The sequence below is a fragment of the Trichomycterus rosablanca genome, chromosome 24 (assembly GCF_030014385.1).
Source record: "Trichomycterus rosablanca isolate fTriRos1 chromosome 24, fTriRos1.hap1, whole genome shotgun sequence".
Taxonomy (NCBI): Eukaryota; Metazoa; Chordata; class Actinopteri; order Siluriformes; family Trichomycteridae; genus Trichomycterus; species Trichomycterus rosablanca.
Window position 1 is genome coordinate 2,007,795 of NC_086011.1, and position 14,715 is coordinate 2,022,509.

The following is a 14,715-nucleotide window of genomic DNA, read 5'->3' on the forward strand; positions in this document are numbered from 1 at the left end:
CAACCGTGCTGGCAGGAAGGGCCAGAGACTAGCACATGCCGCTTGCACCACCCCCATGAAGTACTACTGAAGTAGTAGCTATGTTGGTTCTGCTTCATTTACCACTGTTTTATCCTGGTCAGGGTCACAGTGGGTCTGATTCATAGGGTAAAAGGCAAGAAACTCCCTCACCAAGCTGCCTCATGATAAAGATGTTCCACATTTACCTCAAATCTTTCTACTTTTGTTTTAAATGTTGTTTTAATAAACATAAATCTTGTTATTCTGTGTGTTTTTTTGTGTGTTTTTGGGAGCAGAGATCGACCCATGCCTCGTTAACAACGGAGGATGTTTGGAAAATACTGATTGTATTAAAACTGGACCAAACAAAGTAAGAAATGCATTTTTAAAAAAGCTTAACGCTGATTAAATATTATTAGATATTAGATGAAATATTATTATTAGATATTTACTATTTATAATTTAATATTTGTATTTACATTCAGTGCATTTGGCAGACGCTTTTATTCCAAGCAACTTACAGTTGTGACTGAATACAATGCAAGAAACTGAGGGTTAAGGGCCTTTGCTCAGGAGCCCGACAGTGCCACCCTTTTGATCACTAGTCCAGTACCCTAAACACTAAGCTAACCAGCTTAAGGAAATGGATCACAATGACTTGTAAATGATTGTAAATGAAATGTTTTTCTATCATATTTCAGGCTGCGTGTGTTTGTAAACCAGGCTACGTTGCACAAAGACGTTTATGTTTTCCCATAAACCCCTGCTTAAAGGTACGTACAGGAACTTGTTCTCATGGCTCTACGGATTGCTGCATGTGCTGGTTCATGTTATAAAATTGTAAAAGCTGGAATACAGAAAAGCTAATAGTAACTGTGATTCTGGGTTGCCAGATTTTCTCTGAAGCGTTTTATAAGTGACTCGACTGTTTGAATGATTTTTCAGGAGCACGGAGGCTGCAGCCCTAACGCCATGTGTACCTACATGAGGCCGGGTGAGAGGAACTGTACGTGTCGCTTCGGCTACATAGGAGACGGCGAGGCCTGCGCCGGCACTGTCTCTAGAGTGAGTGTTTTTACAGAAATTGTTTTTTTATTACTTTTATAAGCTTTTTTTTACAGAAATGTCATTTGTATGACTTTTTTTACTTTGTACTTTAATTTGTTTTACAAATTTCTTTTTTACTTATTTTTTTTACTCTTTTACAGAATTTTTGTTTTACTTTTTTTTACTTGTTACTTTTTACAGATTTTGTAAATATTATTATAATATTTTTGTATAAAAACTTTTGTAACTTTTAAATTTTTTTCATTTTCTTTTTTTACTTTTTCACAGATTTTTTTAAATTACTTTTTTAACATTTTTTACAGATATTGTTTTTTATCACTTTTTAAATAAATCTTTATTTGTTGAATTAGGAGCTTCTTCACAAGCCAGAAGCTTCTTGGATCAGGAAAAATTTAGGAGTAAGTCTCTGATGACTTATTTATACCATTTTATTTTTTGTATTTAAATACTTTTATTACTCATTTGAACACAAAAAGGTCGATAAACCTCCATAATTATTTATATTATTTATATTTTTTTAAGGATTCAAAAGTCCGTGATCTGTACGGTAAAGGACCGTTTACTGTGTTCGTCCCTCACACTGACCACATTGGAAACTACTCGGTGAGAAACTGTTTCTCCTGAAAAGATTCATTTTTATTTGTATTTATTTGTAATATCTTTTCTCCAGGTTCTGACCAACAGTGTCTGTTCTTTTCAAACAGACGGATCTATGGCTAAATAAAGGCCGCGCCCCGGACCTGCTCAGGTACCACATCGTGGGCTGTGATCAGCTCTCCGAATCTGAGCTCAAGTCCGTCTCGAGGGTGGTGGCCTTCTCCGGGCACGTCCTGAACTTCAGCGTACGAGACGTGAGTCCAAGCAGATAGTTTAGGAAGTAAAGAGACTCTGGGAGGAAAAGGTTCCTCGCTGGTTCTTCTGATCATCCTTTTTTCTTGTGAGCTGATTAAAACCTGATTTTATTGTTACAGGGTGCCGTGTACATCAACGGTGACACAAAAATCATCACCAGCGATTACGAATGCTCTAACGGGATCATACATTTCATAGACAAAGTCCTCGTCCCGTACCAAGTCACAAACAAGACCGACTCTGTCTCTGACTCGGTACGCACCCGTCCTAATTCAACCCAAACGTACCTACAGGCGTCATGGTTACATTTTGGTACTGAAAGTCAATAATTGTGTGTGTTTGTCTGTTTCAGTTGAACGTTACTGCTGCAGCGGAGGTGTTCGGGTACGGCACGTTCAGCAGGTTGATACAGGTAAGAGACGCCCCGTTCTGAGCAGCCTTTATGAAGCTGATGTCCTTTAAATCCTCTGCATTTACACAGGCTGAATAAAGCACCATGATTTATTTTTATTCACCTCTGTGTGTGTGTGTGTGTTTGTGTGTTTGATTGGTGAACAGAAAGCCAACCTGATGGGAATGCTGCAGATGAAAATGTTCCATCCCTTCACCATGTTCTGGCCCACCGATAATGCCTTCGACAGTCTTCCAGAGGAGCAGAAGAAGTGGCTGTACAGTGACGATCATCTTGACAAGCTGCAGGCGTATATGAAAGCTCATATCATTCGGGACCAGCGAGTAAGAGACACTTTCAGACGGTCGCTGATGGTCGGAGTTTATGGGCTCAGACATATATATATATATAACACAGTATATTGCCATAAATGCCCCTCATTCAATGTACTGATGTAAAAATGATAAATAGGCACCTAGGTGGCGCAGCGGGATATAACCAAGGAGTTCAGAACCTCGATGTTGCCACCGATCACTTGGGCGCCATCTAGCGGGCATAATTTGGCACACGTCTCTGCTAGGGCGGGATGACCGGACTATGTGGGTGGGGTCTTCAAATGCTTCAAACCCTGATTAGCAGGTGCCTGGGCAGAATGCATGAATAAAAAAGGGTTCCGCTTAAGGCTGCACGCGGGTCTGAGGAGGCATGAGCAGCAATATACACTCCTCAACTGCAATCAGGGATCCACCAGCAGAAGACTAAAATCGGGGGGAAATAGGAGAAAATGCATAAATAAGATAGAAAAAAAAGATAAATAAATATCCTCAATAGATTTGGTCTCCAACCTAATGTTCAATTCATGGCTACGGCCGTCTTTTATAATTTACGAAGTCCTCGCGTTCTGTTGTATGTACGTTCTGTTTTGTTTTACATTCTGTCAGACCTTTTACGGCAGTTTTTCAAACTGGTTAACAGAAGATCGATCGTCTATCTGACATAATATCATGGAAAGCTTTAGAGAACAATCCAATCTTAACCCTCTGGAGTCTAAGGCCTCTCGGGCGCTTTCGAGGTAGTCGGCCGTGCCCCGACATTTATAAAGACTGCTTTAGAGCTTTGAGCTTTGTAAACATGGGTTTTGGCTACACATTAGTGTTTACAGCTTTTATTATGTATTTATTAGGATTTTAACGTCATGTTTTACACTTTGGTTACATTCATGACAGGAACGGTAGTTACTAATTACACAAGATTCATCAGTTCAAGTTTAATATCAAACACAGTCCTGGACAATTTTGTACTGTGGGAGGAAACCGGAGCTCCCAGGGGAAACCCACACAGACACAGGGAGAACATGCAAACTCCACACAGAAAGGACTCGGATCGGAACCCAGGATCTTCTTGCTGTGAGGCGACAGTGCTACCCAATGCTTTTAAAAACTGGAAGGACAAAAGACTCACAACTCACTCAGTTATTTAAGTGTTTTGGAGACTGATTGAGAGTGATTTAGTATTTCTAGTAACTTAATGCTTGATGAAGTTTATCATTTATTACTGTCACGTTGCAGATGACCGCTAGCGCTTTGCCGGCAGAGAAATCTGTCCGAACGATGTACGGATCACAACTGACTTTCAGCTGCAGCAAAGATCAAACCGTGAGTCCTTACGTCCTTTTTTTTCCTTCCACAAGAAATTCAAAGGCCGACTCGATATTAATGCTTATCGTTTTGGAACGGGATGAACAGCACATCTGGATACATGGTCAGATGTCCAAATACTTTTGGCCCTATTGTGCACGGCTGTATTATTAATTATGAGTATAATCTCTATGTATATATAACGTTATGAACGATCACAATGCTTGCTTATACATCGCGTGTGGACCTTTTTCTCAGGGTGACATATTCATCAATGGAAATGATGCCAAGCTGGTAGGGCGCCACATGCAGTTCTCGGTGGGAATCGCTCACGGGATCGACAAGGTCCTCGAACCCCCGAACATCGGCGCACACTGTGATAACTTTACAAAGACGGAGATTTCGGTAAAACATCGGCCCACACGTCTGATATAAATGTGCTTTTACTATACAGGCATTAAAGCTGATTTCTGTGTGTGTGTGTGTGTGTGTGTGTGTGTGTGTGTGTTACGTAAAGGGTCGATGTGGATCTTGTACTTTTCCACCTACTTGTCCCTATAACACCGAGTACGCTGTAAGTATTTGTATACATCTGATCGCTTTTAACTCGCCATTTTCCTTTCCTGCTGAAGTGGTCAACAACTACATGATGATTTTCTTACACTCTTATGGTGACGTAGCTGTACTCAAGTCACGCAGAAGCCTGCTACATAAAAACACAACACTGCACATCCACCACGCAAAAGTCATACATGTAACACGATAATATCAGATCTGTACCTCAAACCTCTTCTATCTTAGAAATCTCATATTTGTTGCATAGCAAGTCACACAAGTGCAGAATGCCAACACCCCTAACAAAACAGCCTCGGCTATAAAGAGAAAGTGTCCATCCATAAGCGGGAAGAAATAATTATAATATATAAATAATTATTATCTAAGTTATTAGCATAAATAGATTCATTGTAGCATGAGCTAACATGTTAGTCCAATGTATACAATATAAAAAAAATGGAAATAATTAATTAATTGGAAATACGTTTAACTAAAGAAGAATAATCACCACACCACCACAAAGTCTGTTGTCCTTTGCAGGGTTTTTTAATTTCCAAAATCTACGTAAATGCGTATTTGTGTTCTGTCTTTTATCACATTGATTTCTCCTCCTGGTGAATCATTACTGTCGTTGTTCGTTCATTTTATTCAATGATTTTTGCTTCTTAAATAAAAAAAACCTTCAGAGTAACGTTCAGTATGCTGCGTTTGTTTAGAATTGTGAACAAACCTTTGTCTGGATTTATATTAGATCCATTTAGTTATAAGAAATTCCACTATAATACACACGGCAGCCAATCAGAAACAAGTATTTCACTGGCTATAGTATCAAAACAAATATATTACTTTTAATATACTGGTCTGACGAGAAGTGCACACTTCGTTATCTCAATATTGGAGCCGTGATTTTGGAACTGGACACGTTTTAGACTGTAAAAATGTTTTATTTTAATGATTGTGTTTCTCCATAAGAACAAAACCAGCCTGTGCAGACGACAGCTGTATCCCTACAGACGTTACTCAATGTTTGAGGACTTCGGGCCCTACGGGTACAGAACTTTCGGCTGTAACCGAGTGTGCAAGCAAACCTCCTGGGTTTCTAAGTGCTGTAAGAATCACTACGGGCGAAACTGTCAGGGTAAGAACTTCACTGCACTTTAAGCCATTAAGGCGTGTTCTCCCTGTACCGTTTGTAATTCCTCCCACCTTGGCTGTAAAGCCTCACAGTGGATTGGTTTCCTGTCTCCAGTTGGATCTACTTGACATTTTGTGTTTGTGGTTGAACTCTAGATAGATCATGACCTTATACATGTGCCTAACTAAGATAAATACGATCGTCTCGATCCCCATTATCCCTCGTCTCCGTGCAGCACCATTACCAGCCAGCAGAGGTCATAATTGCAGCAGTTATGAGGAATCCTCTCCGGCAAATCAACCAAATCAACCGAGCCAATCGTTGTCTGTACAGGTGGGCAGGTGGCTGAGATTCGATCTTGCGAGCTTGAGATGTCGGCACATTTAAAACAAACAAACATAAATCCTATTCAGATCCTATATTCCTAGTGGCCCTGTATTCCTTCAGGCCCTCATCCTAATTGGATGCAGTGTTCAGTCCTCAAGGTTGCCAGGGAGGCAGAATCACCTAGAAAGGCTTGAACTGAATATTATACAATTAAAATGCTGGTGTTCACCATGGCAGCAGCCTATTGTGCCACTTGGCACCAGGTTTCTGATGTCCCACCCCTGATTTCTATCAGTAAATGTTATAACTCGTCATGTATTAACATACGTGTTAATGTGTGTGTGTGTTAGTGTGTCCCGGAGGCTTGGAGGCACCATGTGGAGAACACGGAGATTGTGATGATGGGAAAATTGGAACAGGGAAATGTAAATGCCACTTTGGATTTAAAGGGACAGCGTGCGAGCTGTGCGTAAAGAACCGCTACGGTCCGAACTGCACAGGTAGGTTCAACAGCTTCCACTGGGAGGGGTTCGGATAATCCATAACTTTTATTTTTTATATATATTGGATGGAATTTTGTCTTTAGTTGTTAGAAGGTAAACTAAAGCTTCAAATTAAACACAATCAAGCCACTTAGCAATGGAGTCTGCCATGTTTTTGTTTGTTTAAACCAGATACACTAGTAAAAAAAAGTTGTTTGATAGGTGAAAAAAAGCAGAAATGTTACAGCATTTATAAATTATATTAATAAAACATTTATTTTACTGGGCATGTCTCCCACTACCACAGGCACTGAAGTAGTTTAACAGTTGACCCACGTTAAGCATTGTGTCCTTCTGCTACACCATTTTTGGCTGGCAGAGGGGGCACGGAGTCGCAGATGATTGTTGTGTCTATCTTTCTTGATTGAAAAATCACGCTTTCTCCCTTTCACACTTGCTTTCCCAGAAAGCTTAAGAATGCTGGCGTGGCAAGGCCCAGTGCCACGCCTTCAGAGAAGGCAAGTTTGCCAACAAAGGGGCTGGCAAGTGTGAAAGGGAGAAACTGTGATATATAGAAAACCTTCCACCTGGAGCGAGTTAGCGTTTACAAGGCAATCTCCATTGATCACCATCAATCGTCCGCATCATCATGCCCCCTCTGCTGGCCAAAAATGTCAATGGCGAAGGACTACCTCAGCATTTTGCATAACAGTGGGCAGGATGGTTTTCAGTGAACAAAAATCCAGATTTATGCCTAATGACTGGCAACATCCACTAAAAATCACTCATCACTACATTTTTACATTTACATTTTTAGCATTTAGCAGACGCTTTTATCCAAAGCGACTTACACAATGAGCAATTGAGGGTTAAGGGCCTTGCTCAGGGACCCAACAGTGGCAGCTTGGTGGTGGCGGGGCTTGAACCGGCAACCTTCTGTTTACTGGACTAGAAATAAATATTTTATTATATGTTCCATAATATTTGTTCTTTGCCACAGCTTGTAACTGTACCAGTAACGGGAAATGTGACGAAGGTATAGATGGTGATGGCAGCTGTTTCTGTCAAGAGGGCTGGACGGGAACATGGTGCGAGTCCAAAATAGGTACGAACTCATTACGCCCACAATAAAAACCAATAAACTGAATCAGCTTTTAAGAAAACAGTCCTTATGAACCTGCCTGGTGCAGGTTCAGCATAATAAAGAGACACTAACATCCTCCTGTATGTGGTTTATCAGTTGTGAAGCCTGTTTGTTCCCCCGAGTGTGATACCAACGCAGTGTGCCAGCCTGAGAACCAGTGTGACTGTGTACCACCATATGAAGGAAACGGCCGCAACTGCACAGGTACTATCAGTTAATCCACTTATAAACCAGGGCAAATGTTCTTAAATACGTGATTTTATTTACTCTGTAGAGGGAGCAGAGTATTTACAGTACAAATGTGAAAACACACTCATATGAAACGGTCGGCCAGTTGGAAATCTCTGTTCTTGGAGACGTAGCACTAAATAAACGTCCAAATATTTATTAAAAACTCAATAGCATTATATCACATGTATTTAGCCACTCAGGTGGTAAAATACGTTAAAAACCTCTTATCTGCTCATTAGACCCAGAATGCTTCACACTTTTTAGCTAATATTTCTGTTAAAACTGTTAAGAATCTGGTGTTTCTGACGTCCTTCAGCTCCTGATCTGTGTGACGAATATAACAGCGGCTGCCACCAGCAGGCTGATTGCACACAGACCGGGATCAGCGTGAACTGCTCCTGTAAAGTGGGCTACGCCGGAGACGGATACGCCTGCTCCCCCATCAACCGCTGTGTGGAGGAAACCAACGGGGGCTGTAGCGATTTCGCCAACTGCATTTTCACTGGACCTGTGAGCCAATCATTCGTATTATTGTTTTATTTTTATTTTTAGTTCAGAGCTCCAGAACTAACTGTATAAAACAGGATTATTAAAAGGTTCACTCACTGTTGTGATTTTATGATTATTGATTGGCATAAATACACTGCTGAGCTAACTGAGGCTAACTGCTAATTTACTTGTTTTAAGTACGTAATAAATCTAGATTTTGTGTCGTCCGTTTTTCCTCCGGTCAGAATGAGCGGCGGTGCGAGTGTCTGCCGGGGTACGTGGGTAACGGAGTCCAGTGCTTCGAGAAAGTGGTGCCCCCTGTGGATCGCTGTCTGGAGGACAACGGAGACTGTGATGCCAACGCCGTCTGCAAAGACCTTCATTTTCACAGTAAGTCATGAAGGCACTCGTCATCGTACACTATACGGACAAAAGTATTTGGACACCCCAACTAATTTTGGAATTGTGTTTCAGCCAGGCGGCACGGTGGCTCGGTGGGTAGCACTGTCGCCTCACAGCGAGAAGGTCCTGGGTTCGATCCCCAGGCGGGGCGGTCCGGGTCCTTTCTGTGTGGAGTTTGCATGTTCTCCCCGTGTCTGCGTGGGTTTCCTCCGGGAGCTCCGGTTTCCTCCCACAGTCCAAAAACATGCAGTCCGGTTAATTGGAGACACTGAATTGCCCTATAGGTGAATGGGTGTTACTGTGTGTGTGTTAATGTGTGTGCCCTGCGATGGACTGGTGTCCCGTCCAGGGTGTTACTGTGTGCCTTGCACCCATTGAAAAGCTGGGATAGGCTCCAGCACCCCCCCATGACCCTATTTGGATAAGTGGTTAAGAATGAATAAATGTGTTTCAGCCACAAGAGTTGCTAGCAGGTGTAATAAGGGAATTAATTTAATTTAATTTTATAAGGGAATTAAATTCATTCAACTTTAGCAGCAACAATTTAGGGAAGGCCCTTTCCTGATCCAGTATGACTGCACCCCTGTGCACAAAGCAAAGCTCTATAAAGATGTGAAGAAAACTCTAGATCTCAGCAGGAGTAGGCCAGCGTATTTCACCGTTTTTAAAACATTATGAGTGTCGTACACACAGTGAGTTGATTTTCGATCAGTCCAACCATGTAGAACTTCATAAAAATTTATTTTTATTTTACAGCTAAAACTGCAGGCGTCTTCCACCTGAGGTTACCAGCAGGAAAGTACATGATGAACTACAGCACAGCGGAGGCGTCCTGCAAAGCCGAGGAGGCCACGCTCGCCACGCTCCCTCAGCTCTCTGACGCCCAGCAGGTAAACCGCTTTACCAATTCTAATAGCCATACTTTACTTCGCCATCAACACTTTGTGATGGTTGGCTGTACAGTCTTCTGTCACTAAGCAAACTTGTTCATAATAATGTGATCCACACTGCATTCAATGTTCTCATGTTAGGAAGTGTTGGGACTGCTTGGATTAATATACACCGATCAGGTATAACATTATGACCACCTTCCTAATATTGTGTTGGTTCCCCTTTTGCTCCCAAAACAGCCTTGACCCGTTGAGGCATAAAGTCTGACACCTTTCTATCAGAACCAGCATTAATGTCTTCAGCAGTTTGGACTACAGTAGCTCATCTGTTTGCAGCCCTTTGTTCCCCTTGGCATCACTGAGGCTTGGCCGCTCATGACCCTGTCGCCGGTTTACCACTGTTCCTTCCTTGGACCACTTTTGATAGATACTGACCACTGCAGACCGGGAACACCCCACAAGAGCTGCAGTTTTGGAGATGCTCTGACCCAGTCGTCTAGCCATCACAATTTGGCCCTCGTCAAACTCGCTCAGATCCTCACGCTCGCCCATTTTTCCTGCTTCTAACATCAACTTTGAGGATGAAATGTTCACTTGCTGCCTAATATATCCCCCCCACTAACAGGTGCCGTGATGAAGAGATAATCAGTGTTATTCACTTCACCTGTCGTCGGTTGGTGTGTATAATACATTCCTCTCTGCTGACTGTTTCCTGGATCATGTGTAATATGTAGTTGGGGATGCACTTATGTGTGGCTGGATGGATCGCTGGTAAAAAGGTGGGTTACCCGACCCGCTACCCCTCCTTGAAATGTGGCGACAACCACGTGGGCGTAGTCCTGTACAAAGATCCGGTGGATGTAAGCACCCCGTACGACGCCTACTGCTACAGACTGAGAGGTACCTGCAAAACACCTCCTAAACAAACGTTTATGGATTCACACGCAGATAAAGAATGAACGTATTTCTTGGTTTTTCAGAGGTGAAGTGTGAATGTGGACCTGGTTATACTGGAGACGGAGAATTCTGTAACGGGAATCTGATGTCGGTCATCGCAACGTCAGGAAATTTCTCTGTATTTTACACCGTAAGTGGCTCATCAGTCACAAGATTTTGGTTGTTTGAGTCTCTGCGAATGATTTCATGAGTAATTAATTCATGTGCTACACAATTTGCTGTAAAATACAGACTTTAAGGTGTGTTTAGTGATTTAACATTTACATTTTCAGCATTTAGCGGACACTTTTATCCAAAGTGACTTACAGTACTGTGACAGTACAGGGTCTAAGCAATTGAGGGTTAAGGGTCTTGCTGAAGAGCCCAACAGTGGCAACCTGGCAGTGATGAGGCTTGAACAAACCACCTTTCGATTACTAGTCCAGTACCGTAACCACTAGGCTACAACTGTTCTTCATTCACTCACATTTACTGGTTAATCTGCACCATGAGGCGTCCTAGCAATCCAACGGCAATTCAGTTAGCAACCGCTTATGCCTAGTTCACAGATTGCCTAGATTTTCGCTCGGCTAGATTTGCCCGCTCAGGAGCAACTCGGCATTTGCTCGGCGATCGAAACTCGGCTCTCAATCGCTATGTGTGAACTACTCAACGACTCGATCCAAGCGGCTCGCCGAGCACTCCGAAGCGAGATTTCTAGCTCATCAAATATCTGGATCTGAGTCGCCCGACTGGCGATGAGTGCAGTGTCGAACAGCCAATGAGAACGCAAGATACGGTGTGAGGGGAAACGCAGGGGAGGAGTGTAAAAAGGTGGGACAGGGGCTTAACATAGTTTATATTAGAAGACATCATCACACACAAGTTTTACAGTATTTCTGACCTGATCGTTCTCTACAAAACAAAACACCCACTCTGCATTGCAACCAATATTTATTAACCTCCAACTCACTACCAGAACAATCCATGCTGCTCGCGTAGCCAAATCCACTCAGATTCATTTACTTTTCCTCTTTGATTTTACGCTGCACATCAGCGCACAAACTTTGATCGTTCGCTTATTGTTGACGTACATTTTTGGACGTGGTATCATTAAACCCCTCGTCATTTCTCATGTTTATTTTCGTGACAAAATGTAGTTTGAGAGACCAGAGAAGCTCGCCTGTGATTCCAGTTGGTGATAGACGGTGTAGTGTGTGACCCCCTATCACCGATCAGTCGTGTAGTGTGAAATACACACCGACTTGAAAGATTCCCGATTACAAGAGATCCAGTCGTGTAGTGTGAACTTAGCATTAGTAAAAACGTCTAAGATGTGGAAGTAAAGCAGCTAAAAATACGAGTCGAGTAACTGAGTTTGGAAAACTAACAACCAATTCTGTGGATGCCGGACGTATTCATATTTGAGACAGAACATGAAGCCTCGAACTGTCGCTGGATGTTCAAGGTTTACATTCAACTATTAAGGGAGCTGAATTTATGAGAAACAGAGAATTGATGCGCTGTGACGTCTTTACCACGTGACACTACCACATTATATCTATATATTATCAATATTATTATTTGATTAAAGTTTTAATTCCTGTTTTATTTCCCGTCAGACGTTAGTAAAATATGCAGAGTCGACAGAGGAGGGCAGGAATCTCATGGACTTCCTGGGGACCGCGTCATCCAACACGACGCTTTTTGTGCCACATAACACTGGATTCTCAGCAAACAAGGTAAGCACACTATACAGGAATTACACGCTTCCAATTATGCACCAAGAGTTTAGGGAAGGCCCCTTACACTTCCAGCATGACATGAAGAAAAGCTTGATTTAAAGAAAGTCCAGCGTCCTGCACAGAGCTCTGACCTCAGCCCCACTCAACAGCTCTGGGATGAATCGGAACACCAAAATTGAATCGGAACAGCCATAAAATTGCGGCCATCTTTTGACTGAATGGGCACGAATTCCCACACAAGAGTTGTGAGAAGCCTCCTCAGAAGATTGGCTGTTGTTCTAGTTGAAAAGATGATACAGAGGTCACTTCTTTTTGAAATGAGATGTCCAACAAGCTTATGGTCAGGTGTCCAGATACTTTTGGTCATATATAGGTTCTAACTTTCGCTTCTCCTCCTTCCTCCTGCTCCTCAGACTCTGTCCTGGAGGGACGTGGAATACCACATCTCCACCAACAACAGCCTTCACTTCTACCAGGATCTGAAGCACAACACGAGCGTCCCGTCTCGGCTGGGTTACGCCCTGAAGGTCGCCATACAGCCAGCCAACAGCACACAGGCTGAAGTAGGTCCAGATCTAATGTCTATTGAACAGGTTCTATAGCGCTCGGGTTGCCTGAACGTTACCGAAACCCCTCATGAAGCTGCTGAAGAAATGCTGTTAGTGAATAAAACTTACACCGATCAGCCATAACATTAAAACCACCTCCTTGTTTCTACAATCACTGTCCATTTTATCAGCTCCACTTACCATATAGAAGCACTTTGTAGTTCTACAATTACTGACTGTAGTCCATCTGTTTCTCTACATGCTTTGTTACCCCCTTTCACCCTGTACTTCAATGGTCAGGACCCCCACAGGACCACCACAGAGCAGGTATTATTTAGGTGGTGGATGATTCTCAGCACTGCAGTGACACTGACATGGTGGTGGTGTGTTAGTGTGTGTTGTGCTGGTATGAGTGGCTCAGACACAGCAGCGCTGCTGGAGTTTTTAAACACCGTGTCCACTCACCGTCCACTCTATTAGACACTCCTACCTAGTCGGTCCACCTTGTAGATGTAAAGTCAGAGACGATCGCTCATCTATTGCTGCTGTTTGAGTCGCTCATCTTCTAGACCTTCATCAGTGGTCACAGGAAGCTGCCCACGGGACGCTGTTGGCTGGATATTTTTGGTTGGTGGACTATTCTCAGTCCAGCAGTGACAGTGAGGTGTTTAAAAACTCCAGCAGCGCTGCTGTGTCTGATCCACTCATACCAGCACAACACGCACTAACACACCACCACCATGTCAGTTTCACTGCAGTGCTGAGAATCATCCACCACCTAAATAATAACTGCTCTGTGGTGGTCCTGTGGGGGTCCTGACCACTGAAGAACAGGGTGAAAGGGGCTAACAAAGCATGTAGAGAAACAGATGGATACAGTCAGTAATTGTAGAACTACAAAGTGCTTCTATATGGTAAGTGGAGCTGATAAAATGGACAGTGAGTGTAGAAACAAGGAGGTGGTTTTAATGTTATGCCTGATCGATGTTTAGAAGCAAAGGAGCGAAGTTCTACAGCATGGCTCTGTAGAAGAGTGCAGGTGCTAGACCTGCCTGTCTGTGCTAAATATAATTGATTTGCAAATCATTGTTGTTTGTTTTCATTTACTTTCCACCGACTGTCCCAACTATTTTTGGTGTAACAGAATCTAAATGAAAGAAAAGCGACGGAGCTAGCATGGAAATCTGGTTTAACTTCAGAGCCGTGTGAACTCAAACGAGGTCGGGGTCGAGTCAGCAGGAAATACCAGCACTAACAGTCTGAAGATTTAAGCCGCCGCTTCTTAGCACCGAGAATGTGAGGAATTCTGGGAGGAATGTTCCTGCCAGGCTACCTTGTTAGCCGAGCGTAGAGTCACGCCACAGCAAACAACACTGTTCAAACTGAGACGTGCTACGTCATCATTCTCAGCGCCAGATAACGTTCAGTTTCCAGCGTTTAGCAACCTGGAGCATCCTGGTCCACATCACATCCCAGCAGATACAGAAGCAAATGAAGCTTAGCAACTTCATGCTAACAGCTCACACCAGCATGTTGTTGATTAATTTCCTATAATGCACTTTCATTACGCTTCAACTGTACCATAGTAAACGAGATGTATCCTAAATTGGGAGACTAATCACGGTTGCTTCGTTATGCTTTCTCCCAACAGGACGCCCCACCAGTTAAACTGGTGAATCAGCAGCTCATACTAGCTTGGGATATTCCAGCCATCAACGGCCTGATCCACGTCATCCAGGGGCCGCTAAGAGCTCCGCCCGTCATTGTAAGTTCTCTATTATTTTATTAAAAATTTTATTTAGTTTTAATAGCTCATCAGTAGAACTGTCCATTTTATCAGCTCCACTTACCATATAGAAGCACTTTGTAGTTCTACAATTACT

General features: G+C 42.8%; 1 protein-coding gene across 1 annotated transcript in view; it reads left to right on the forward strand.

Moving 5' to 3' along the window:
* stab1 (stabilin 1) overlaps nucleotides 1-14,715 on the forward strand; it is a 39,604-nt gene that overhangs the window by 21,545 nt on the left and 3,344 nt on the right. Inside the window, exons 43-66 of the mRNA XM_062986295.1 lie at nucleotides 297-370; nucleotides 702-773; nucleotides 946-1,065; nucleotides 1,419-1,466; nucleotides 1,591-1,671; nucleotides 1,773-1,919; nucleotides 2,040-2,174; nucleotides 2,273-2,332; nucleotides 2,479-2,655; nucleotides 3,880-3,966; nucleotides 4,207-4,353; nucleotides 4,466-4,522; nucleotides 5,476-5,641; nucleotides 6,316-6,465; nucleotides 7,448-7,552; nucleotides 7,688-7,795; nucleotides 8,139-8,332; nucleotides 8,557-8,701; nucleotides 9,470-9,603; nucleotides 10,338-10,503; nucleotides 10,584-10,690; nucleotides 12,162-12,281; nucleotides 12,698-12,847; nucleotides 14,484-14,597. Of these exons, the coding sequence (XP_062842365.1) occupies nucleotides 297-370; nucleotides 702-773; nucleotides 946-1,065; nucleotides 1,419-1,466; nucleotides 1,591-1,671; nucleotides 1,773-1,919; nucleotides 2,040-2,174; nucleotides 2,273-2,332; nucleotides 2,479-2,655; nucleotides 3,880-3,966; nucleotides 4,207-4,353; nucleotides 4,466-4,522; nucleotides 5,476-5,641; nucleotides 6,316-6,465; nucleotides 7,448-7,552; nucleotides 7,688-7,795; nucleotides 8,139-8,332; nucleotides 8,557-8,701; nucleotides 9,470-9,603; nucleotides 10,338-10,503; nucleotides 10,584-10,690; nucleotides 12,162-12,281; nucleotides 12,698-12,847; nucleotides 14,484-14,597 (2,864 nt within the window). The remainder of the gene's footprint in view (nucleotides 1-296; nucleotides 371-701; nucleotides 774-945; nucleotides 1,066-1,418; nucleotides 1,467-1,590; nucleotides 1,672-1,772; nucleotides 1,920-2,039; nucleotides 2,175-2,272; nucleotides 2,333-2,478; nucleotides 2,656-3,879; nucleotides 3,967-4,206; nucleotides 4,354-4,465; nucleotides 4,523-5,475; nucleotides 5,642-6,315; nucleotides 6,466-7,447; nucleotides 7,553-7,687; nucleotides 7,796-8,138; nucleotides 8,333-8,556; nucleotides 8,702-9,469; nucleotides 9,604-10,337; nucleotides 10,504-10,583; nucleotides 10,691-12,161; nucleotides 12,282-12,697; nucleotides 12,848-14,483; nucleotides 14,598-14,715) is intronic.